Source organism: Salmo trutta, chromosome 1 (assembly GCF_901001165.1).
Source record: "Salmo trutta chromosome 1, fSalTru1.1, whole genome shotgun sequence".
Taxonomy (NCBI): Eukaryota; Metazoa; Chordata; class Actinopteri; order Salmoniformes; family Salmonidae; genus Salmo; species Salmo trutta.
The window spans coordinates 31,079,430-31,105,753 of NC_042957.1; the positions used below are offsets into that span (position 1 = coordinate 31,079,430).

Genomic DNA, 26,324 nt, shown 5'->3' on the forward strand with positions numbered 1-26,324 from the left:
ACTCTGGTGTTGAAGTGAAAGCTGGGGAGAGGAAATAGCTTCCCGTTCTTATGCTTATTTAGCATCCATCTCAATGGGTCTGTTGAGATCCATATTAGTGTGCCCATGCCAACTAAGTTATTCCGACCACGAGGCTCACACTGGGATGCTGTTCGGCTACCTTGTGAAAGAACCTGTGGAGACTTTGTTGTCCCCCTTTGGGGCGCAAAGAAGAGGGATAAAGAGGAGGCATAAGAAAACTGAAAGACTAATCAGGCAATTATATTTCATATTCAGACAATGTATGTTCAAAATAGAATGGGATCCGAGGGAGGGGTAGAATTTGTCTCCCGTTCGCTTGGTAAAGCAGCATTACAGTATGGATTACGAATGACTGCTGACAGATAAAGTGCTTGGTCATTACTGCGTGCTTTACTCCAGTTCTCGCTAATACCCTTAAACCCAGACAGTCCAACACAGGAGTTAGTTAGCCAGGTCTGTAGGGAGGTAATTGAACCCACTACCCTCATGAAATGTAATCTACAGCCTTTTGATGCCTTCCTCTCTGCCAAGACATAGCGCTTTGGTGTTACACAAACACACACACACCGGCTTGTCTCATGTTTATTCATCCCCCTCTCTGAGTTTAGACCATAAGAGAGAGACACACCCAGACAAACTCCCAGGACAGTGCATTCGGAAAGTATTCACACCCCTTGACTTTTTAAAATTTGTTACGTTACAGCTTTATTCTAAAATTGATTAAATTGCGATTTTGTGTCACTAGCCAACACATAATACCCCATAATGTCAAAGTGGAATTATGTTTTTAGAAATGTTTACAAATTCATTAAATATGAAAAGCTGAAATGTCTTGAGTCAATAAGTATTCAACCCCTTCGTTATGACAAGCCTAAATAAGTTCAGGAGTACAAATTTGCTTAACCTTTTACTGCAGTGGGCTAAATTAGGTTCACTGAGTGTTTCTTGGTAGTCTTAAACAAATCTACTTTGAAACAAAAATATACACCTCACACACATGGTTATGGGCTTGATAAAAGACGACACCCGTACCATTTCAGATACAGAGTTTAAATGTATTCAATTTTGAGTTTGCATCCCAATATTACACTTTATATACAGTACATCACAGAAGACTGAAATATAACAAAAGTGTTTGACATAGAAACACTGGATTTTCTGTGCTTCAAAAATAAGTATATTTTATTAATGATGAAATTATGAAAAATATTAATAAGATTCCACCCATGATGCCACAAGAGGGTGATTTGGATGGTGTATCAATACACCCAGTCACTACAAAGATACAGGTGTCAACATGGTTGTTGTCCTTGATGATCTTTTTGGACTTCCTGAGACATCGGGTGCTGTAGGTGTCATGGAGGGCAGGTAGTTTGCCCCCAGTGATGTGTTGTGCAGACCGCACTACCCTCTGGAGAGCCTTGCGGTTGAGGGCGGTGCAGTTGCCGTACCAGGCTGTGATTCCTGCCCGACAGGATGCTCTCGATTGTGCATCTGTAAAAGTTTGTCAGGGTTTTGGGTGACAAGCCAAATTTCTTCAGCCTCCTGAGGTTGATTAGGCGCTGTTGCGCCTTCTTCACAACACTGTCTGTGTGGGTGGACCATTTCAGTTTGTCTGTGATGCGTACCGAGGAACTTAAAACTTAACACCTTCTCCACCTCTGTACCTTCGATGTGGATACGGGGGTGCTCCCTCTGCTGTTTCCTGAAGTACAAAATCATCTCCTTTGTTTTGTTGACGTTGAGTGAGAGGTTGTTTTCCTGACACCACACTCCGAGTGCCCTCACCTCCTCCCTGTAGGCTGTCTCGTTGTTGTTGGTAATCAAGCCCACTACTGTTGTGTCATCTGCAAACTTGATGATTGAGTTGGAGGCGTGCATGGCCACGCAGTCGTGGGTGAACAGGGAGTACAGGAGGGGGCTGAGTACACACCCTTGTGGAGCCCCTTTGTTGAGGGTCAGCGAAGTGGATATGTTGTTTCCTACCTTCACCACCTGGGGGGTTGAGACCCAGGGCCTCCAGCTTGATGATGAGCTTGGAGGGTACTATGGTGTTGAATGCTGAGCTGTAGTCAATGAACAGCATTTTTACATACGTATTCCTCTTGTCCAGATGGGATAGGGCAGTGTTCAGTGTGATAGCGATTACATCGTCTGTGGACCTGTTGGGGCGGTATGCAATTCGAAGTGGGTCTAGGGTGACAGCAGACTGGGATAGGGAGCGATTGAATATGTCCGTAAACACACCAGCCAGCTGGTCTGAGCATGCTCTGAGGACGCGGCTAGGGATGCCGTCTGGGCCAGCAGCCCTGCGAGGGTTAACACGTTTAAATGTTTTACTCACGTAGGCCACAGAGAAGGAGAGGGCGCAGTCCTTGTTAGTGGACCGCGACGGTGGCACTGTATTGTCTTTAAAGCGGGCAAAGAATGTGTTTAGTTTGTCTGGAAGCGTGATGTCGGTGTCCATGACATGCCTGGTTTTCTTTTTGTAGTCTGTTATTTCCTGTAGACCCTGCCACATACGTCTTGTGTCTGAGCCGTCGAATTGCGACTCCACTTTGTCCCTGCACCGGCATTTCGCTTGTTTGATTGCCATGCGGAGGAAATAACTACACTGTTTATATTCAGCCATATTCCCAAACCTCTTTCGATGGTTAAATGCGGTGGTTCGCGCTTTCAGTGTTGCGTGAATGACGCCATCCTTCCACGGTTTCTGGTTAGGGTAGGTTTTAATATTCACAGTGGGTGCAACATCTCCAAGGCACTTCTTTATAAACTCACTCACGGAGTCAGTGTATAGATCGATGTTGTTATCTGAGGCTGACCGAAACAAATCCCAGTCCACGTCATCAAAACAATCTTGAAGTGTGGATTCCGATTGGTCAGATCAGCGTTGAGTGGTTCTAGTCACTGGTACATCCTGTTTGAGTTTCTGCCTATAAGACGGTAGGAGCAAGATTGCGTCGGATTTGCCGAAGGGAGGGCGAGGGAGGGCATTGTATGCATCGCGGAAGTTAGAGTAGCAGTGACAGAGTGTATTACACCCACGCGTGGTGCAATCAATATGCTGATAGAATTTAGCCTTGTTCTCAGATTTACTTTGTTAAAATCTCCAGCTACAATAAATGCATCCTTTCCAGTTCACATAGAGTCCAGTGAAGTTCCTTGAGGGCCGTCTTGCTGTCTGCTTGAGGAGGAATGTACACAGCTGTGACGATAACTGAGGAGATTTCTCTTGGGAGAAAATATGGGCGGCAGAGTTCTTGAGTTCCTGTATGTTGTTATGATTACACCATGAGTCATTAATCATGAAGCATACACCCCCGCCCTTCTTCCCAGAGAGGAGTTTATCTCTGTCGGCACGATGCATGGAAAAGCCCGGTGGCTGAACCAATTCCAACAACATATCCCGAGAGAGCCATGTTTCCGTGAAACAGAGAATGTTACAATCTCTGATGTCTCTCTGGAAGGCAACCCTTGCTCCAATTTAATCTACCTTGTTGTCAAGAGATTGGACATTGGTGAGTAGTATACTCGGGAGCGGTGGGCGATATGCACGTCTACGGAGCCTGACCAGGAGACCGCTCCGTCTGCCCCTTCTGAGGCGCCGTTGTTTTGGGTCGACGTCTGGGATTAGGTCCATTGTCCTGGTTGGCAGTCCAAATGCTTTGGGAAAGTCGTATTCCTGGTTGTAATGTTGGTAAGATGACGTCGCTCTTATATCCAATAGTTCTTCCTGGCTGTATGTAATAGGACTTAAGATTTCCTGGGGTAACAATGTAAGAAATAATAAAGAAAAAAAATAAAATACTGCATAGTTTCCTAAGGACTCGAAGCGAGGCGACCATCTCTGTCGGCGCCATCTTGCCAGTAGATTGGTAGTTACAGTCTTGTCCCATCGCTGAAACTCCCCTACTGACTCGGGAGAGGCGAAGGTTGAGAGCCATGCGTCCTCTGAAACACGACCTTACCAATCCGCACTGCTTCTTGACACACTGCTCGCTTAATCCTGAAGCCAGCCGCACCAATGTGTCGGAGGAAACACCGTCCAGCTAGTGACCAGAGTCAGCTTGCAGGCGCCCGGCCCGCCACAAGGAGTCGCTAGAGCGCGATGAGACAAGAAAATCCCGGCCGGCCAAACCCTCACCTAACCCGGACGACGCTGGGCCAATTGTGCGCCGCCTCATGGGTCGAACCTGGGTCTGTAGTGACGCCACTTGGGAGGCGGCAAATCATTTCTGTATGGACCTCACTTTGTGCTCGGGGGCATTGTCATACTGAAGCAGGAAAGGGCCTTCCCCAAACTGTTGCCACAGTTGGAAGCACCGAATTGTCTAGAATCTCCCTTCACTGGAGCTAAGGGGCTTAGCTCAAACCATGAAAAACAGCCCCAGACATAATTCCACCTCCACCAAACTTTACAGTTGGCACTATACATTAGGGCAGGTAGTGTTCTCCTGGCAGCCGCCAAACCCAGATTAGTCCGTCGGACTGCCAGATGGTGAAGCGTGATTCATCACTCCAGAGAACGCGTTTCCAATGCTCCAGAGTCCAATGGTGGCGAGCTTCATACCACTCCAGCCAACGCTTGGCATTGCGCATGGTGATCTTAGGCTTGTGTGCGGCTGCTCGGCCATGGAAGCCCATTTCATGAAGCTCCCGACGAACAGTTATTGTGCTGACGTTGATTCCAGAGGCAGTTTGAAACACTTATTATTATTTCATTTTGTCATTATTGGGTATTGTGTGTAAATGGGTGAGAAAAAAAATTGATTTTGAAATCAGGCTGTATGTAACACGACAAAATGTGGAATAAGTCAAGGGGTATAAATAATTATTGTAGTACACTATACCCTGTTCAAAAGTAGTGCATTATAAAGGAAATAGGGTGCCATTTGGGACTTTGGTTATTGGTTATTCCCTCTTCTGTGTTGTTCAGGAGGAACCTACCGGGGGACCGTCAGAAGGCCCTGGACATTATGCTGCCCCTGGTGGAGTCTGACAACCAGGTGGCCTCAGACATCTACTGCCTGGTGGGACGCATCTACAAGGACATGTTCCTAGAGTCCCACTTCACTGATACCAAGAGCAGGGACAGTGGCACAGCCTGGTGAGAGCTACACACACACACACACACACACACACATAACCACACACACACACACATACTGGTGAGAGCCTGTAATTACCAACCACTCACTCACTCCTCAACAGTTAGAGAAGTAGAGATAGAGAGGTCTACCACCTCTCAACTACAGCTAACGAACAACAGTGTCATCTGACTCGGAGCAAAGAGCCTAGCAGGTGCATTCTGAAAGTAGCTGATTTGAAACTGCAGCACCAGTGATATTCTAAAGATAACTGCAGTCTTCCTGGAATGGTTATGTCTCTCATCGGGCCAATTCATGGCATCTCGTTAGAATAACTTGGACTGTCCTTGTCCTCTGTTCCAACCCAGACGACATCTTTGGAGAGCCTTTTCATGTTATTCACACTCGTTCCCTCAGTGGAACGGATTGCTCATTAAGTAAATTAGGTTTTTATCTGTGTGAGTCAAGCTTTGTGCAATAAGTGGTTCCTCTGTGCACCCTGCTCAATAATGCTGTAGTTATTTTGGATGCTTTTTACAAAAGTAGGGAGGAAGTGATAAAGACTATAAAGTTCTCACCAAGGACACATCAGAAATTACTGTAGGAACATAAAGTTAGATTACAAAAATGAAGCATTGTGTGTAATATTGGCTTCTCTGTCCTTCCTCTCAGGTTTAAAAAGGGGTTTGAGTCCGAGCCGACACTACACTCTGGCATCAACTACGCCGTTCTACTCCTGGCAGCGGGACACCAGTTTGACGCCTCCTTCGAGCTCCGCAAAGTCGGTAAGTAACTAACACTTTATTCTCCTTGATATCTGTTTGGCCTTGAGCTGCCTGATGGTGCATTGGAATTGGCTCGCTATTCTGTTTTTCATTAGAGCTGCTGATGACTAATAATAATGAAGTTACTGATCTGCATTCCCACTGCACTCTACTCATGTGACAGATACTGCTCATTGAAACGAACTGTTTATCATGAGACACTCCCATCAAAGGTAGTCTGGGTGTGAACAGAGAGCCTGCTACTGTACTGCGGGGGTTAATATGAAACATCCGATTTTACGTAAACAATGACGTTTCCATTTTTTTCCCTTGCCATTACGTTTCCATTTTTTTTGCAAGGGAGTTTTGTGCTGTTTGGCTCCCTATCCTCTGTGTTTGCTGTGAAATCTGAGGCTCAGAAAGTAACTCAGGAATGTGAGAAACAGACAGGCCTGGGAATCAGCCGTGGGCCTCCTCCCAATCCTTGCACCCTTTCCTGCCCTCCTCTACTCTGCGCTGCCCCGGGCTACATGAGTAGGACATGTAGTGGCAGCTTGCCTCAGCGAGGCCGAAAACAGCCATGTTCCATTATCACTCTGCAGTATAGTTGCAACATGGAAACCAACTACATTGAATGTTAAAACTTATCCAAAGAGGGCATTGAGATCCTCCAACTGCATTTCAGGTGAAATGCCTAACATAAGAGTAGGCTACTGGGGTATACAGTGCCCAGGCCATTCCCTTGAAATAACGCACGGTATATAAAGCACATAAGATATGGCAAATTATGTACCTTGACAAAGACCTTGCACAATAAAACTATGGGACCACTCAACAGTGTGCAGTATCTTTTTTAAATATTATTATAATATGTCCCTGACCTGACCTTGTTCTCCTTTCCAGGAGTGAAGCTGAGCAGCCTCCTGGGGAAGAAGGGAAGCCTGGACAAGCTGCAGAGCTACTGGGACGTGGGCTTCTTCCTGGGGGCTAGCATCCTGGCCTGTGACAACACTAGGGTCATACAGGCCTCTGAGAAGCTCTTCAAACTCAAGGCCCCCGTCTGGTGAGGGAGGGTGCTGTTTTCTTTTTTTCTTTTTTTTCTTTTTTTTAATGTAAATCTCAACATACAGTTCATTCGGGAAAGTATTCAGACCCCTTGACTTTTTCCACATTTTGTTACGTTGCAGCCTTATTCTAAAATTTGTACAATTATTTTTTTTCCCTCATTAATCTACACACAAAACCCCCAAAAAGACAAAGCAAAGACAGGTTTTTAGAAATGTTTGCAAATGTCTCCCATCTTCACAGAGGAACTCTGTTCTTGGTCACCTCCCTGACCAAGGCCCTTCTACCCCGATTGCTCAGTTTGGCAGGGCGGCCAGCTCTAGGAAGAGTCTCGGTGGTTTCAAACTTCTTCCATTTAAGAATGATGGAGGCCACTGTGTTCTTGGGGACCTTCAAGGTTGCAGAATTTTTTTGGTACCCTTCCCCAGATCTGTGCCTCAACACAGTGGGACCTTATATAGACAGGTGTGTGCCTTTCCAAATCATGTCCAATCAATTGAATTTACCACAGGTGGACTCCAATCAAGATGTAGAAACATCTCAAGGATGATCAATGGAAACAGGATGCACCTGAGCTCAATTTAGAGTCTTATTGTTTCATTTAATACATTTTTGATTACGATTGTAACGTTACAAAATGTGGAAAAAGTCATGGGGTCTAAATACTTTCCGAAGGCACTGTATACACTGAGTGTACAGAACATGCTCTTTCCATGACATAGACCAACCTGGTGAATCCAGGTGAAAGCTATGGTCCCTTATTGATGTCACTTGTTAAATCCACTTCAATCCATGTAGATAAAGGGGAGGAGACCGGTTAAAGACAGATTTTTAAGCCTTTAGACAATGAGACATGGATTGTGTATGTGTGCCATTCAGAGGGTGAATGGGCAAGACAAAAGATTTAAGTGCCTTTGAACGAGGTATGGTAGTAGGTGCCAGGCGCACTGGTTTGTATCTAGAACGGCAACGCTGCTGGGTTTTTCATGCTCAACAGTTTTCCATGTGTATCAAGAATGGTCCAACACCCAAAGGACATCCAGCCAACTTGACACAACTGTGGGTAGCATTGAAGTCAACATGGGCCAGCATCCCTGTGGAACGCTTTCAACACCTTGTAGAGTCCATGCCCCCAACGAATTGAGGCTGTTCTGAGGGCAATATTAGGAAGGTGTTATTCATGTTTTATTATTTAAACTTAATTAAACCTACTTTTCACAATTTAAATGTCATTTATTTTCTTGTAGTCACAGGGGTTATCCGTCATATGGATGATTTTTTGGGGTTGATTTTTTGGGAGATTTTTAGATTTATTTCCAATATTGAAATTGACTGGAATTGGTCAAAGTATAATAGATGTACATAATTATCATTTTCCCATAAAGTATGGTCATGACTGTCTGACATGAAAGGGCAGTTTAACTTTGACCCGCAGACAATCGATCTGAGATCCTTAAGTTTCAGTCATGTGTCGACCCTATTCTCTCAAGCTCAAGATTTTTTACAACATATTCAAACAGATTTTGTGCATTTTCTTTTTCTGCGGTCAATGGTCAACGTTTGTGTTGACTGCACCCCAGGTATCTGAGCTCTCTCGTGGAGACCATCCTGATATACCAGCATTTCAAAAAGCCCTCTGTGGAGCAGCCGCCGCCCAAGCAGGAACTGGTGGACTTCTGGATGGACTTCCTGGTGGAGGCCACAAAGAAAGACGTCTCATCTGTCCGCTTCCCAGTATGTCTCCCTAATGTGACTGCCACTGAGCCCCATGCTCGCTCTTCCTTCCTGGCATTCTTCGCTGTTTAGACTTGAACTTGACAGTTAGACATATACTGTACACACATAAACCATAACAATGGCACCAACTGAGGCAGTGTTCCTAGGCTGTTTATTTCTCTGCTTTATTGTGAAATGTCTCGAGGTGATATTGGTTGTCCTCTTTTCCAGGTGTTGATACTGGAGCCCACGAAAGTCTATCAGCCTTCGTACTTGTCCATAAACAACGATGTGGAGGAGAACACTGTCTCCATCTGGCATGTTGCTCCTGATGACAAGGTAAGTTACTGACCACAGGAAGCGTGTGTGACAACTGCCTCGTGCCTTTGCTTTGTGATTTTTCTTCCACTGGAAAGAGTCTCATAAAATAAGTATGTCTTTCTCTGCACTGACACATTTTGCCAAGTCATCGGAGTAACATTTTCAATGTGTCAGTCCTTGTCATATTTTCTGAGGTTCATGTTTTTCTGATCTCTCGAACAGAACAGGGGGGTCCATGAGTGGAACTTCAGCGCCATGTCAGTACGGGGTGTCAGGTTGGTGATCTCACAGTTGTCCTGATCTACACACTCATTGTAATATATGGGCAGGGAAGTCACTGCTCGCTACTCTCCTCCTCTTTCCCATATGCCGACAACATAACAGATGATAATGTGGCAGCCTGGTTCCCAAGGCAATATTAGTCAGAGGTGGTCCCTCCGTGGCTCTCCCTCCTTCACCCTCCCTGCCTCCCCCTCCACAAAATAATTCAGTGGCAGACTGACAGGCCGAACGATCTTCCACTCTAGAGGGCCTCTGTGAGATGTTGCTAGGGAACGTATCTTACTTGGTGCCCACTCCCCCTCCAGTGGACTAGGAGACAATGGCAGTTCCCTCTGATGCAGCAGTGTGCCATGGTGGGCTGAATACAACCACTCATTCTGTGCTCTGCTCCACTCTGCTCAGCCCTCGCCTTGGTTAGCTGGCTTAGAATCCCTGTTTACCCCGCTGAACACTGGTGGAGACTCAACAGGGTGGATGTGTGTGTGGGAAGGAACGCTCTGAGTTATGCTCATTCCGTCCGAGTTACTGTAACTTGTTGTATGTGTTTGAATGAAGAAGAGTGTTTGGTGGTTAAAACCTCTTGCATCTAGACGTTCTGCTAGCGGAACGCCTCACCAATATCCAATGGTAGAGTGTGGCGCAAAATATAAAAACCTTAAAAATGCTATAACTTAAATTTCTCAAACATATGACTATTTTACACCATTTGAAAGACAAGACTCTCGTTAATCCAACCACATTGTCCGATTTCAAAAAGGCTTTACAGCGAAAGCAAAACATTAGATTATGTCAGGAGAGTACCGAGCCAAAAATAATCACACAGCCATTTTCAAAGCAAGCATATATGTCACAAAAACCCAAACCACAGCTAAATGCAGCACTAACCTTTGATGATCTTCATCAGATGACACTCCTAGGACATTATGTTATACAATACATGCATGTTTTGTTCAATCAAGTTCATATTTATATCAAAAAACAGCTTTTTACATTAGCATGTGATGTTCAGAACTAGCATACCCACCGAAAACTTGCGGTGAATTTACTAAATTACTCATCATAAACGTTGACAAAATACATAACAATTATTTTAAGAATTATAGATACAGAACTCCTTTATGCAATCACTATCCCAGATTTTAAAATAGCTTTTCGGCAAAAGCACATTTTGCAATATTCTGAGTACATAGCTCAGCCATCACAGACTAGCTATTCAGACACCCGCCAACTTCGGGGCTCACTAAACTCAGAATTACTATTAGAACAATTGTATTACCTTTGCTGTTCTTCGTCAGAATGCACTCCCAGGACTTCTACTTCAACAACAAATGTTGTTTTGGTTCCAAATAATCCATAGTTATATCCAAATACCTCCGTTTTGTTCGTGCGTTCAGGTCACTATCCAAAGGGTAACGTTTCATTTCATGACAAAAAAAATCAAAATGTTCCATTACCGCACTTAGAAGCATGTCAAACGCTGTTTAAAATCAATTTTTATGCTATTTTTCTCGTAAAATAGCGATAATATTCCAACCGGACAATGTTGTATTCATTCAAAAAGGGAAAGGAAAAAATGGCGAGGTCTCGTGAACGCGCATCTCCAGTCTCTCTGTCACCAGGCAGACCACTGACAAACTGTGCTGCTGTTATCTGCCCAGAGACAGGAGACGCCTCAATCCACTTTCTGAAGGCTTTAGAGCGCCAATGGAAGCCTTAGAAAGTGTCACGTAACAGCACAGATACTGTAATTTCGATAGAGATGCAACAGAAGGACTACAAATTGTCAGACAGGCCACTTTCTGCTTGGAATCTTCTCAGGTTTTTTCCTGCCATATGAGTTCTGTTATACTCACAGACACCATTCAAACAGTTTTAGACACTTTAGAGTGTTTTCTATCCAAATCTACTAATAGTATGCATATTCTCGTTTCTGGGCAAGAGTAGTAACCAGTTAAAATCGGTACGGTTTTTATCCGGCCGTGAAAATACTGCCCCCTGTCCCAGACAGGTTAAAGACTTTTACAGCTCTGGTGAAAATGAAAAGCTTCTGTAGTTACCTACAGCTGGAGTGATTTCTCAGATGGCTACGCTCAGACATCCAGTCTATGCCAGTGTCCTATGTCATGTGAATTCCCCCATCTCGTCTCTAACTGTCAACTCCTCTTCCTCAGTATTTCCAAGTTTGACGAGCGCAGTGCCTTCCTGTACGTGCTAAACAACTCTGAGGACTTCCAGATCTATTTCTGCACAGAGATGCACTGCAAAAGGTCTGTCACTCTTCTGTCTGTGCCATGACCACTCCATCTCCAAGGCAGTGACTGTACTGTAGAGATTTACACGGAGAAGAACCAAAGCACAGCCAGCCAGTCTTATTAGCTCCACAGTGTGATTCAGTGAGTCAGTGCTGGTGTGATTGGGCTTTCTCCCATTGAGTTTTCACGCTGAGAGTGTATGAAAGGGTGCCTGGGCTTAGTGTTCTTTCACAACTACTCCTGTGACGTATTTGTAAGTGTGGTAAAGGTCATCTGGGGTGCTCTGTGTGTTGCAGGTTCTGTGATCTGGTCAACAGCATCGCAGAAGAAACATGGAAAGGCTCCGAAGAGGGGGAGTGTGATGCTGACGCCCTCGAGGTGAGGGAGGAGAGAGGGATATTTTCATTGTATGGTGTCTCCAACAGGATTAACCTGATTTCCAGAATGTGTAGGGTGTAGCCAGCAGCGATTGTCTCTCCGATTGTTTTCCAAATTCTGTATCAAACCAGATAGAGGCAATGTACAAAAATAGATAAAGGCAACTTCCTACAGTGTGGACATGGATCATGCTGTTCATTGTATATTTTGCAATGGAAACCATTAGTGTAGAGTAGCAAAAACACCTGCTCCTCTAGTCACCTGTTCTCCCAGTGGTGAGACGGGGGAAAATAATTGTCTGTGAATAATTACCCAAAGACTTCTTGTCAAACACAAGCATGGTGCCACAACTTGTTTTTGAGCCCTGTTTGATCTATGCCACACCTTGTAAAGCTCACATTGCCCATTGCTTAGTTGATACCCAGCCGCCACTCTCACCTTATGGCTCACCTGCTCTAAGATGGACCTATATCCCTGTTATAACTCTATCATTATGGCCCTTGAAGTTAACATGCAACAAAATGTCCTCTTTGAAATAATTTCCTCCTCAGTACGACTATGAGTATGATGAGCTCGGGGAGAGGGTGGTTCTGGGAAAAGGCACATTTGGAGTGGTGTACGCAGGCCGGGACCTTAGCAACCAGGTGCGGCTGGCCATCAAGGAGATACCGGAGAGAGACAGCAGGTAGGTGAACATGTTAAGTGGACTTTCTCCAAAAAGACACTAGCACAAATCCTCAGCTTCTACTATTCCCCCTTACACGTATCGTCATTGCACAGGCTACTATAGTTGACATAATAAGCATCCATGACACTTTTACGGTCTTTTAAGAGGCCCTTTGCTAACGGAAGGCTTTATTGCAACAGGTCCCTGTGTCATTATTTAAAGTGAGTGAGTGGTTATTCAGAGCACAACAGCCAAAGGGGTTTCCTGAGAGTGATCATTTGATTGGCAGATCGAAGGGGCACCAAAACGCTTGTTTAAGTCGTCCACTGTTTTAGCTCTGTGTTCCTGTTTTGTGTCCTTTCTCTGGCACACCAAAGTGTTATATATACCGTACACCTGATCGAGTGACTGGGCAATGAAAAGAATTGGGGGGGAAAGAGTCGCCTAGCAACTAGTGTACCAAGCACTTGCGCTGCCTTCCATCACCATCACTGGTCTGCTCATTGTTCCACCTATTCCTGTCTTATTATGGGACTCCTTCAGAGCCCAATCAGCCCAGATGATCCCTCTGTCATACATTGTTCCATTCATCACATCACAAGTCATTAGAGGGCTCTCATGGGAAAACTCAAAGGTGTCAAGAATTATTCTGAATCACTTAGAAGCAACTCTGAAGTATCCTCTCGGGGGGAAAAAACATTGAATAAGTGTCTGATTCACTAGAATAGCCAACCGTGTGATTGAGGGAGAATGTATTTAGTCTTATTATTTATGGTGTTCAGTTTGAACATTTATCTCTAAAAGAAGATTGCAGGAGAGTGACATTTCATATGTAGCCAGCTGGTGTGTGTCCTTGTGGTACTTGTCCTCTGACCATGGTGTACTGGACTGAGACTGAGTCCCTCTGACATCTCTCTCCGTGATAGGTTACTGCAAGCTACTAAGTGCAACAGTGCAATTTCCCGTCTCAAAGTGCTCTGGTCTTTTTTTTTGAACGAGAGAGAGAGAGAAGACATCATCCTGTCCTTTTTCCTTATTAGACGTAACAGTGGATGTTTAATCTATTCTGTCCTAGGTACTCTCAGCCCCTCCACGAGGAGATTGCCCTTCACAAACACCTGAAGCACAAGAACATTGTGCAGTACTTGGGCTCCATCAGCGAGAATGGTTTTATCAAGATCTTCATGGAGCAGGTTCCCGGAGGTAAGAGGGCAAATACAAACACGTATACACTTATTAGGTACACCCATCTAGTACCGGGTCGGACACCCCTTTGCTTCCAGAACAGCCTGAATTCTTCAGGGTATGGATTCTACAAGTTGGAAACGTTCCAAAGGGATGTTGGTCCATGCTGACGCGATGGCATCCCTCGGTTGCTGCAGATTGGACGACAGTAAACCACCGCCACCAGCCTGTACCGTTGACACCAGGCAGGGTGGGTCCATGGACTCATGCTGCTTACGCCAAATCCTGACTCTGCCATCAGCATGACGCAACAGGAATCGGGATTCGTCGGACCAGGCGATATTTTTCCACTCCTCAATTGTCCAGTGTTGGTGATGGCATGCCCACTGGAGCCGCTTCTTCTTGTTTTTAGCTCATAGTAGAAGAAGTTGTGCTTTCCGAGATGCCATTCTGCACACCACTGTTGTACTGCCGTTTATTAGTCTCTTTGTGGCCCGCCTGTTAGCTTGCACGATTCTTGCCATTCTCCTTCGACCTCTCTCATCAACGAGCTGTTTTTGCCCACAGGACTGCCGCTGATTGGATGTTTTTTGTTTGTCACACCATTCTCGGGAAACCTTAGACACTGTCGTGCATGAAAATCCCAGGAAGGCGGACGTTTCTGAGATACTGGATCCGGCTAACCTGGTACCGTCGATCCTACAACACTCAAAGTCACTTTGGTCACTAGTTTTGCCCATTGTAACGTTCAGTCGAACAGTAACTGAATGCCTTGATGCCCATCTGCCTGCTTTGTGTAGCAAGCCACGACCACCTGACTCACTGTCTGTAGGAGCTAACCATTTTCGTGAACGAGGTGGTGCACCTAATAAACTGTCCTGTGAGTGTATGCTATCTGAGTTATGTAATGGACTGAATACACTAATGTCCTGCTGATAGTAAAGCAGAATGTATTGATATGTATTGTACTTTGGCCTGTGGTTTGTATCCAGGAAGCCTGTCTGCCCTGCTGAGGTCTAAATGGGGCCCTCTGAAGAACAACGAACCCACCATCGGCTTCTACACCAGACAGATCCTGGAGGGGCTAAAATATCTCCATGACAATCAGATCGCTCACAGAGACATCAAGGTGGAGCCTTGGCTTTTTCCTCTACCACTGCTCTATTTCAAAGGCTTTGATTGGCCATTGTATAGTATGCTCCTGGCCAATAGGAAGGCCACATTCATGTCAGGGGTACATAAATTATTTGATTTGTAAGTGGCGCCTAGCACTGTTATAAAGACTTCCCCTTATCATCCTACAGGAAGGTTAATGTGACATAACTCAGTCTCAGTCATAATAAAAACACACTGAGCCCACTCCCATCCCATAATAGTTCAAGTCATTTAGGTTAGCATACTCTTCCTCCTACACCCAGGACAAGATAGGCCTCAAAATTCTGCCTCATTTAACAATTGTATCTCATAAAATGACCTCAACGGCCATTCACAGCAATGCTAATAATCTTGTTTTGGATTGGAGGTGGTGAATATGGCCCACTGTAACAACTGTTGCTGATTGCCTTCTAGGAAATACCTTAGATAACCAGGCTGATATCATAGTCATTTGGATTAAGGTTAAGGAATAGATATTACTTGGAATGGAGCTCTTTTCTCATCCCATCTGTTCTCTTTATATCCACAGGGTGATAATGTGCTTATAAACACATATAGTGGAGTTCTGAAGATATCTGACTTTGGTACCTCTAAACGGCTTGCTGGGATCAACCCCTGCACTGAGACTTTCACTGGTATGTTCTGGTCTCCCTGACTGGGTTTATAACCACTGGTATGTTCTGATCTTCCTGATTGGGTGTAGAACCTCCAAGCTTCCCCTCCCTACATTCTAAACATGCCTTGATGGAACAGGATGTTTTAAAATGAGCTGGTCCCTCAGCCCACGTACTGATCTCATTGACTATTTATAACTTTAGTTTTGTCCCAAAGAAACTAGTTGTTTTGTGTGCCCAATTTTTCTGAGCCCCCCCCTCCCCCTCCCCCCACACCAGAAAATCAAACACAAGCACATCAGCTCCAAGTGATTTTAATTCTGTAAATCTGTTCCGAAGTATTCTCACACATAACAGAGAGATATATGTAACCGTGTACAAACGTAAGCAAGGTTTTTGGATTATTATGTTTTAGTCAAATAGTATATCTGTTTGGGATTCTTTGGGTCAATTTGCAGTCTACAAATTATTTATAGTTATGTTCCAGCCACCTGACCGTCCGCTCTAGATAAAATAGGCCCGCGGCTGAATTTAGTTGATGATCTCTGCTGTAATTTATATATCTCAGAATAGCCTGCCGTTTCTATTCAGAGTGCTGTTTGGTGAGTGTTTATGGTCAGGTCAGGGTTCCAGGGTTATGGCAGTGTTGACATTGTTGACATTGTGGCAGCCAATGGTAGCACAGCTTGGCCTCTTTGTTAAGATCAGTGGACTGCTGATTGGAACATAGAGATACACATCCTTTTCATCTTGAAACCATTACCGTACAGTCAGTTTCTCCTGTTTAAATTGTACCGCAACGTGTCTCTCCTATTTTCACCATAGCACTTAGCTTACCTTTTAAAAGCTCTATAAAAGCTTCTCTTACAGTAGGCTATAATTAGACTCATTTCATCCATGGTTATTATAGAGCCCAAGTTCACCCTCCCTAAAACCTGGTTTGCTTGTATCAGACCTTAAATGCAAATTCTACATATGCAACTTGTAACTAGCAGCTATGATGTGTATAATTTCCAGTCTGTTTGGTGTGTTGTTGTTTTGCAGGGACTCTACAGTACATGGCCCCTGAGATCATAGATAAAGGCCCTCGAGGCTACGGCAAGCCTGCAGACATCTGGTCTCTTGGGTGCACCATCATAGAGATGGCCACTGGGAAACCACCTTTCTACGAGCTGGGGGAACCACAGGCCGCCATGTTCAAGGTCAGAGTTCAGAAGTCAACTAATGTTCAGTTTATTGACCTCTGTTGTTCATTGGGATTTATGGTTTTGCTGACATATTTCTGTCAGTAGTAAAGTCAGATGCGGGAATAGATAGCTGTCTTTATACGCCTCTAGGCACATTTGTGCAAGTGATTGGATTACGTACTTATTCATCTGTGAGGTTAGACATAGTGCCTAGAGATAGAATTTGTGTGCAGTACCGTCTAGCCTTTGTGTGTTGTTTTAAGTTTCCGTTCCATTAATGAGCCCCCCTCAAGCTTTTTCCACTTGTATTCATCTAAAGTGGAAACTTTAAGTGTTGCCCTCATCAGCAATATCACAAAGGCAAAGTCTGGGCATATGTAGTTTATTAAAAACTGAAGCTAATGATCCAACTGGGTGGTCTGTGGAGTGTGATGGAGATCATGTTGAATGCAGGCCAGAAGCATGGACATTTCTATGCATTTTAATTGAATTACAGTAGTAAATTGCTGCGCGTTCACATGTCTTAACGTGCATTTTCCAGTGTTTATAAACCACTTTTCTGTACCGGATTGTATAGATCTGCAATGCTAATAATTCTTTCACTAACACTGTCATCTTTCTACGCAATGGCTTACATGAGAAACTACTATTTAGAGTAGTTTCTCATCTGTACTGTTGTACAGGTGAGAAAGCGTTTGGCAACAATCCTCACATAAACATTCTTTTGGAATGTCTCCACTGGTAGGGGCATTACATTCCTAATCTCAAGCCTACATTCCAGATCAATGTTGGGAATTTCTAGAGTGCTTCTTATCAGACGAGCTAACGCATTCGTCCTTCACTGTCGCGTTGACCTCCTATACTGTGATGGTATGAGCACGCCTGCAGTGTTACAGCGCCACAGAGCTATGGGTTACAAGAGATCAGTTTACCCACCATTAACTAAAGTCAGGCCCTTAGGTTAGGCCCTTAGATCTAACATGACTGGGTTTTGTCTTGGCTGTAGCTGCAGGTTAGGCCTTTATCTTGGCTGTAGTTCCAAGTTAGGCCCCTTAGATCTAACATGACTGGGTTTTATCTTGGCTGGAGCTACAAGTTAGGCCCTTAGATCTAGCATGACTTGGCTAGGTGACTTAACTTAGTTCTGTACTATGACTTGGCTGCAGCTGTAGTTTAGGCCCTTAACTCAAGCTTGACTGTGCTGTGTTTTATCTTGGCTACAGGTCGGCATGTTCAAGATACACCCTGAGATCCCAGATTCCATGTCCATGGAGGCCAAGGCCTTCATCCTGCGCTGCTTTGAGCCCGATCCCGACCAGAGGGCCACCGCCCTGCACCTGCTCACGGATGATTTCCTCACCGTCACCAGCCGCAAGAAGAGGGGCAAGAGCAGCTTCACAGGTAGCTAGGACAACGCTTCACTGGTCAATCAGTGCAGTAGTTAGTAGACAATTGCTTCTAGATACTTTGTTTTAGATACTTTTTGTCTCTGTTTATTTTTCTGCACAATCCATACTTATCATTTAATTAAAAAATGTAATAAAAAAAAATCTGTTTTTCTCCTCAGCTCTTACACCAGCAGGTTCAGGTGAGTTTATCTGAGCATCTGCGTTTCATCCTCTTTAGAGTACACTGAGTCTGAGCCCAACGACATTAGGTTAACCCAATTGTCCTGTTGACTACCCTACCCTGAGATGATACTCTCACAGAAGTAGTACTGTAATATAATTTCCATGTAGTGTCCCTAACAAGTTGTTCGCTCTGCTTTACTTTGTGTAACAGTGGTGTAACTGTGCCGTCACCCGTCTCTGTGCCCTCCAGAGTACCTGCGCAGCATCTCCCTGCCAGTGCCTGTGGTGGTGGAGGACACCAGCAGCAGCAGTGAGTACGGCTCCGTCTCCCCTGAGAACGACCTCAACACCAACCCCTTCATCTTCAAGCCCAGCACCAAGTGTTACAGCGATCGGGACATCAAGGGAACCCGCTCCCTGTTCCTCAGGTAACTCAACATACAGTCAGCACCATACAGTATGTATTTGGACAGTGAAGCTAACATTTTAAATTTGTCTCTTTACTCATTTTGGATTTGAGATCACAAAAACACACCTCTTAATTAATCTGACAATAAGCAGTGCCGGAAAAACCCAAATCTGGAGGAAACTTATATAGTAAGTAAGAGATAAAGACAGACGCTCTGTACATTATCTGGGCATAATGGACAATGAGGGATGTTGTACATCTGTGGAGTACATTATTTCCAGATGTGATCATGCTTATACCACGGTTGCCAAAGAATGTCCTGTAATATTTGTGAACTTTATTATTCTCAATATGTTGTCAAAACATTTTCACTGAGCCTGTGTTTTTTCTCCGCACTCACTCACAAACACAATGACACAGATATACTTTAATTTCTTATTTTTTACTTATCACGTATCTTTCATAAAACTGCATTGTTGGTTAAGGTCTTGTAAGTATTTCACTGTAAGGTCTACAGCTGTTGTATTCGGCGCATGTGACAAATAACATTTGATACACTCATACACACACATACATTCATGCTACACACACACCACAACTGCTGCTACCAGACTCTTGTTGTTATTGCTAAATACTGGACCATTTTAAACACTTTCCCACCAATCCTCCCTTCTCCAAAACGCATGTAAATGTTGGACTATAAATTGTGCAAGTAAGCATTTCGTTGGACAGTGTGTATACCAACTTTAACTTTATTATTCTCATTTACAAATATGTTCGAAAACAAATGTCACTGGCGTCTCTAATCTAACCTGTGTTCCCCACCAGCATCCCAGTGGAGAACTTTGAGGACCATAGTGCTCCTCCGTCTCCTGATGAGAAGGACACTGGGGTCTCTAATCTAACCTGTGTTCCCCACCAGCATCCCAGTGGAGAACTTTGAGGACCATAGTGCTCCTCCGTCTCCTGATGAGAAGGACACTGGGGTCTCTAATCTAACCTGTGTTCCCCACCAGTATCCCAGTGGAGAACTTTGAGGACCATAGTGCTCCTCCGTCTCCTGATGAGAAGGACACTGGGGTCTCTAATCTAACCTGTGTTCCCCACCAGCATCCCAGTGGAGAACTTTGAGGACCATAGTGCTCCTCCGTCTCCTGATGAGAAGGACACTGGGGTCTCTAATCTAACCTGTGTTCCCCACCAGCATCCCAGTGGAGAACTTTGAGGACCATAGTGCTCCTCCGTCTCCTGATGAGAAGGACACTGGGTTCTTCATGCTGAGGAAGGACAGCGAGAGAAGGGCCACTCTGCACCGCATCCTCACTGAGGACAGAGACAAGGTGGTGGCCAACCTCGTGGAGGCTCTCAAACAGGTCAGTTAGCATCTAGTCTGGTAGTGGACAGGGAAAGGGTTGGCCTGGTTCCAGTTCGGTTTTTGCCCTGGTGTGTCACTCGGCATGACAATGACCCTAGGAGTTGGCAAGACAGCACAAACAGATCTGGGAACAGGTTAGAATAGGGGCTGTCTCAGAGTAAAACAAACCTCTTGTCATCTGCACTCCTCTCTCTACCTTCACCCTCCTCTCATCACCCCTTCTCGTCATCCTCCTCTCCCCTGTGTGTGCAGGGTTCTGAGACATCCGACACCAAGTTGAGACATCAGCATATCTCCACCCTGGTGGTCAGTCTGGGGGACTTTGTGCGCATGACGGACAGGAAGATCATAGCCAACACCCTCTCCCAGCTCAAACTGGAGCTAGACTTTGACAGCACGGCCATCAGCCAGCTACAGGTGGTGCTATTCGGGTTCCAGGATGCAGTAAGTGCTCTTTCTTCACCTATTAGTAGGTCTCTCTATAAGCATTATAAATGGCCTATGATGATTCAAAAATCCCATTGTCTATTTATCCACTGTGAATGGCTTGGAATTAAAATAGTCCTTGTATAGACCAAAGGTTCAGGAGACATTGAAGTATGATTTAAGGGGGTTTCTGTGAACTGTTCACAGCAGAATTATGTCGCCATGCTGCCATTGTTTGAACAAACAGATCAGACTATTGACTGCGAAACACTTTTGACCTTTAAGGGTAATTAAAGGGAAATATGTCCGCTTAATTGCACATCATGTAAATGGGCTGATTCTGCCGTCTGTCTCACAAATGCAATTATGCAAATAGCACTGTGGCCTGTAGCAGGCTGTTAGATTTGCAAGAGGTATACTCTCTCTGTCACTAATGAGCTCTGATGCCCCCTAGTGGATACTTATGAAACCAGCTCTGGTCTATAGGTTACACTGTCTGCAACAGATTATCAATGCACACTTGTTTTTTTTACAGTTGGATTTTCCAGAATGCATGGCTTTTTATAAATAGCAGTATCTCTTTTTTCTGGGAAATGCTTGTTCCATAGGCTAATTATAGGGGGATATCTCAGCTTACTAGGCAGCCACCACACGCAATGTAAACAGACACCCTCTGGGGTCAAGCCTGTTGTCCTTTCCAGTAATGTGACCATGTAGAGGATGCATAGGTGCAGTATGTTTGTGTGTGGGTCAGCTGTTTATTAATGGTGTGTGTGTGTGCGTGTATGTGTGGCCATTGCGTCTCCAGGTAAACAAAGTACTACGAAACCACAACATCAAGCCCCACTGGATGTTCGCCCTGGACAATATCATCCGTAAAGCAGTGCAAACTGCCATCACCATCCTGGTGCCAGGTAATAGCAGTGACTCCAGCTGCAGAGTTTTAAATGAGTAATTATGCCCCTTAGGGCCCAGGACACTTAACTAAAGATAGGAACTTGACTTTGAACAGAGCCCCAATATAATCACAACTTAAGGTTACTTTTGTAACTCCGGTTCTCTGAAAATATGAGTGAGATGTATCACAACTCTCGGAAGGACCAATAAAAAGAATCTGTTGGAGACAGACATGTAGCAGCGAATGAGGTGAGCCACTCACTTCCTTATAAGGAGCCACTCTCAAGCATGCTTCTCTTCCTCTGTTTAATGAGATATGTCCCAAAAACAGTGCCCAAAATGTAAACTCCTCAGTAGGAGAGGGCCCTATGAGAGAAGGGCATAACACCCTTGAGCTCTCGTTCAATCCAAGTAGATGCGCAACGTGCGAAATGAAAACCCCTGGGCAGACTGTGGGCGCAAACAGTGACTGGTAGTGTTGGGGAAGCTACTCTGAAAATGTAGTTTACCAAGCTCCCAGTTACTTCACACTGGAAGAAGTTAAGCCTCGCTAAAGCTACCCTTAAGGAAAATTAAGTTTACTTAACTAAAATTACTTTGAAAAAAGTAGTTCACCACATCCAAACTACTTTGTGAAAAATGATCATAAGTCAATCTGAAATGTCATATACTACAATCTGCATGAATAGATCGCTTTGGGGTCATATGTTAACAGAATGTGGATTTTAGCCTAATAAACACAAAACCGATGTTTCAAGTGAGAATTAGGCAGATCTGATGTTGAAAAAGGAAATTATTGCCTACCACCATATTTTATTTTCGCAAAAAGAGTAGTTACACTACAGTCTTAGAAAAAAGACCTTCCAAAAGGGTTCTTCAGGCTGTCCCCATAAGAGAACCCTTTTTGTTTCCATGTTAAACCCTTTTTGGTTCTAGGTAGAACTATTTTAGGTTCCAAAAGGGTTCTACCTGGAACCCAAAAAAGTTATTCAAAGGGTTCACCTATGGGAACAGCCAAAGAACCCTTAAATTCGAGATAGCACCTTTTTTTCCCAGAGTGTAGCTAGATTTGAATTTAGTTCAACTACCACCAAGCTACTGCAAAATGTACTTAAAATTACTAGTGAACGCCATGTAGTTCACTGCTTCCCAACACTGTGTTTAGGGATGCTAAGGGCAGTAGTAAAGCGAAAGATGGAGCAATATTACATCTCCACGCTTCTCAGCAGCTAGTAGCTGCTGTTAAAGTAGCTTAAGCACAATAGACATGTCCCAGGACTAGCTAAAGACTAGAGACTGGGCGAAAGTGACGTGCCCCCCCTAGAAACGACATAACAATTATGGATTAGTGTCGGGCCTTGGCACACCGACAAAAAGGCTAGAGGACCTTAACAATGACAAAACCTTCTCTCCTTCCTAAAAAAAATCCTGCTAGGAGCATAGGACCATGGAAAATGGAGTGTAGGAAGGAACAATCTGTTTAGTCATAGCACTTCTCCAAGAAAAACGCAACTTAAAAAAAAAAAAGTGTGAGCATACGGGGGCTGGCACTCTCTTCCAAGAGTAGGCTACAAACCCTGCATGACGATAGCTGCCAGGACTGGTCGTGAGCAGGGTGTAACTGCCGACCGGAAAGGCAGAGGCGGCCCAATTTCCTTGCTCTGTGTAGACGGAAAAGGGATGGTAGGCAGCATAGGAGGAAAAGCATACGGCATAACCCTATTTTCTAGGGCTGTGACGATACCAGTATCACAACAAAAATGTAAACACGAAGCAGACCAAACTCTTCAGCCCTTTAAAAATCCGCTGTATGTAAAATATTTTTGGGACAAGATGTATGAACCAAAGGGCTACCACGGGCCCGGGTCTGTGGGGCAGGCAGAAGTTGAAGGCTTCGCCTTCTTTCTTGCGCATGACACACTTCTGCCGCATGAACAACTCATCGGGTGTCACTGGGACATCCACATTTACTTTGTCTGTTAAGCTGGATAAGCTCAGCCAAAGTGCCCTTTCACCCACTACTGCTAGGCTCATGCTATAACCACGAGCTTGAATGGCACTATGGGAGGCACGGAGATTTAGGTGTGTAATCATACAGCTCTCCTCCAAAGCATCTGGCCATGGGTGTCCTGCTCCAGTTGCTTCCCCACCTCTTTCAGTAGCTCAGCCTGATAAACCAACAATAGGTCACATTGAGAGCTCCGATTGCTTGGGCCGAGGCCTTGTACGTTTTCAGAAAAATGGAGACAGTAAAGCGCTATGTCTTTCTAGGGAGTGAGGTGCCGGTGTTGTTAGTAAAATGGCATGAGGGGCTGAGGTGGTAAGCCAGTGACGGCTCCACATTGGGAGGGTTAACAAACCCGTGTTCCTCCATATAGTGCATGTTGTGCATATCCAGGCTCGGAGTGCCTCTAGCAAAAATCTTGCTAGTGAGGGTTTTGTCCCACAAGCTCTTAGCTTCCCTGAAGCAAGCTGGTACTGTGGGTAGCAGTTGTTTTACAGGGGCTGTATGAGATGGGAGTCTCTTCCAGTTGCATAGGTCCCTTGACAGGCCCCGAGCCCCTACAGGAGATGACCACTCGGGAGACGGCCACCAAACTCCAATGGAGTAGGGGGTGGCTTCACTGCTCTCAAGGCCGTCCAACCTGCGGGCCTGAGGGCGGGCGAACCGGATCGTCAGCCCCTATCTCCTGAGCTATCTCGAGGATAACTGAGATAAATCCCATTGTCATCCTAGTTACCCCCTAGCTCGCTTTCCCCTGACACTACATCGTCAGACAATGAGGTGAGGGAGTCAAGTCTATCCATGACCTTGCCCCAACTGGGCTCGTTTACGGGGAGCTGAGCCTCAGATTTCACTGTTGGATCTGAGGCGAGGGGCTATCGAAATAGATGCTTATTTAAGCCTTCTCTGACCTGCTCTAGTCAGCAGTTTGCAGTGATCACAGCATTCGGCCGTAGAAAGCCTCTTGGGCATGTTCCTTTCCCAAACAATTGATGCATTGAGGGTGGTAATCCTTCCTCACAATCATGGAACCGCAAGCGCAAAAACCTGGGAGTTCAAGTGCCAGGCTCTTCCTGGGATGGGATAGCAGTGGCCATTGTGAGGAACAAGGCTTGCTAGGAGGAAAAAGCAACGCCTGTTGAAAGAACAACAAGAAGCAGGCTTGGGCTAGCTAGACAGAAGCATTGCTGCTGGTGGCTAGCAAAAGGTAGCTTGTGTAAATGGCTTTCAAAGCTTGCTAGTTAGAAGCATTGCGGCTAATAACTAGCAATAATGAGCACAGTAGAACGCTATAGCCAAGAAGCTAGTGGAGCCTTAGCTAGCAGCTACCTTGTGGTGAAGGTGTGCTGTAGCTGTGCTGTAGCTATCTCAGTGCTGGCTGAAGGAAACCATGTGGGGGCACAGTGAGCCTTCAGGTAGTGTGGTCCCGCAACCGAAGGAGCAGAGAGGCTGAGACGGTTGGTCTAGTTAACACAAACGGGTGAACGTAGGTTAAGCTAGACGTCCAGAGGGGAGCTAGCAATGCTACCATGTTGCAGGTAGGCTAGTGAGCTTAGCTTGCCTCTCAGCGAGCTAGCCAAGTTAGCCTTGCAGCGTGGGCTAACTGAGTCTCAATAGTTAGCCGTGAAGCTAGCTACCAACGGAGACTGAAGTAGAAAAGGAATTTCTACACAAACAAAAACCTTTAGGTCTGTACTCAACCTCTCGAAAGGGTCTGAAGACCTACGTTCAGCAGCAATATCCTTTACGGTTTGCTTGTAAGCAGGAAAACAGGGATCCAGTTGTGCTGAGAAGAGCTAGAAAGCAATGCTCTTCGCGAGGATGACCAGAGGGCGGGAAAGTGGCTCCTTATAAGGAAGTGAGGGGCTCACCTTATTTGCCACTCTACCCGTCTGTCTCCAACAGACGCTTTTGATAGGTCCTTCCAAGAGTTGGTGTTCCTGGTGAATCCCCATAGTGATACATCAAAAGGAGAACAGAGATTTGTATTTAACAAGAATATTGTATATACTAGTCAGATGCCATTATAACAATTGCATTTGAAAGATTATTGTAGTCATAGACTGATCTTTATTGAGGCTTGTGATGTTGCTGTCTTGGTTTCATGTTTCCTCTTTCAAAGTGCAGTTAGCTGTTGCATATGAACTAGTTGTCATGCTATTGCTGTAACGGTGTAATGACGCATCACGTCTCCTTACCCAGAGCTGAGGCCCCACTTCAGCCTGGCCTCGGAGAGTGACCCGGCCGACCAAGATAACGTTGACGATGACGTTGAGCCTGAGGATACCGCCGCCCACCAGAGCAGAGCCCCTCCCAACACTGACACGGTCGCCACCTCCGGCGTGAGCACACTCAGTTCCACTGTTTCACACGAATCCAATAATGCCCAGCGCTCCGTCACCATAGAACTAGGCAGGATGAAGCTGGAAACCAAAAGGTGGGTCGCCGTGCGGTCATAACCATGACAACAACTGTCAGACACAAAAGCAGAGATTTATTCCAACAACCTTTGCTATTACACTGTGATGGATTAGTAACAGATATTTCCTGTAGCTTCACATTGTTTCCTCACCAATGTTAATTCTGTTATGTAGAAAGGTCCCAACACAGAAGAGAAAATATGTTTATTTTCATCATGGCTATCACTGTGGCTGCAGTAGCCATGTCTAGTAGTATCGTGTTAACTCATTGAATGACCCTATGGCTCCCCCTCCCCTCTCTCCCTGCTGTGTCTGCCCAGGCTAATGGAGCAGTTGCTGGAGAGGGAGAGAGAGTACCAGGCCATCCTCCAGCAGGTCCTGGACGAGAGGGAAGAGGGGATGAAATTACTGAGGATCTGCTCAGAGCCTATCTGTGAGCACATCTCAACATACACTACACACCTTCCAACATACACTCAACAGCTCCCAACAAACACTACACACCTCCCAACATACACAACACA

The 26,324-nt window shown here is 45.1% G+C and overlaps 1 protein-coding gene across 1 annotated transcript in view; it reads left to right on the plus strand.

The window, feature by feature from the left end:
• LOC115193987 (mitogen-activated protein kinase kinase kinase 5) overlaps window positions 1-26,324 on the plus strand; it is a 59,268-nt gene that overhangs the window by 25,599 nt on the left and 7,345 nt on the right. Inside the window, exons 7-27 of the mRNA XM_029753192.1 lie at window positions 4,961-5,131; window positions 5,784-5,896; window positions 6,779-6,938; window positions 8,521-8,674; window positions 8,888-8,995; window positions 9,200-9,252; window positions 11,431-11,526; window positions 11,808-11,889; window positions 12,441-12,574; window positions 13,632-13,759; window positions 14,734-14,870; window positions 15,426-15,531; window positions 16,555-16,712; window positions 17,921-18,098; window positions 18,265-18,285; window positions 18,519-18,696; window positions 19,882-20,050; window positions 20,305-20,496; window positions 21,287-21,392; window positions 25,583-25,817; window positions 26,121-26,233. Coding sequence (XP_029609052.1) covers window positions 4,961-5,131; window positions 5,784-5,896; window positions 6,779-6,938; window positions 8,521-8,674; window positions 8,888-8,995; window positions 9,200-9,252; window positions 11,431-11,526; window positions 11,808-11,889; window positions 12,441-12,574; window positions 13,632-13,759; window positions 14,734-14,870; window positions 15,426-15,531; window positions 16,555-16,712; window positions 17,921-18,098; window positions 18,265-18,285; window positions 18,519-18,696; window positions 19,882-20,050; window positions 20,305-20,496; window positions 21,287-21,392; window positions 25,583-25,817; window positions 26,121-26,233 — 2,792 coding nt within the window. The remainder of the gene's footprint in view (window positions 1-4,960; window positions 5,132-5,783; window positions 5,897-6,778; window positions 6,939-8,520; window positions 8,675-8,887; window positions 8,996-9,199; window positions 9,253-11,430; window positions 11,527-11,807; window positions 11,890-12,440; window positions 12,575-13,631; window positions 13,760-14,733; window positions 14,871-15,425; window positions 15,532-16,554; window positions 16,713-17,920; window positions 18,099-18,264; window positions 18,286-18,518; window positions 18,697-19,881; window positions 20,051-20,304; window positions 20,497-21,286; window positions 21,393-25,582; window positions 25,818-26,120; window positions 26,234-26,324) is intronic.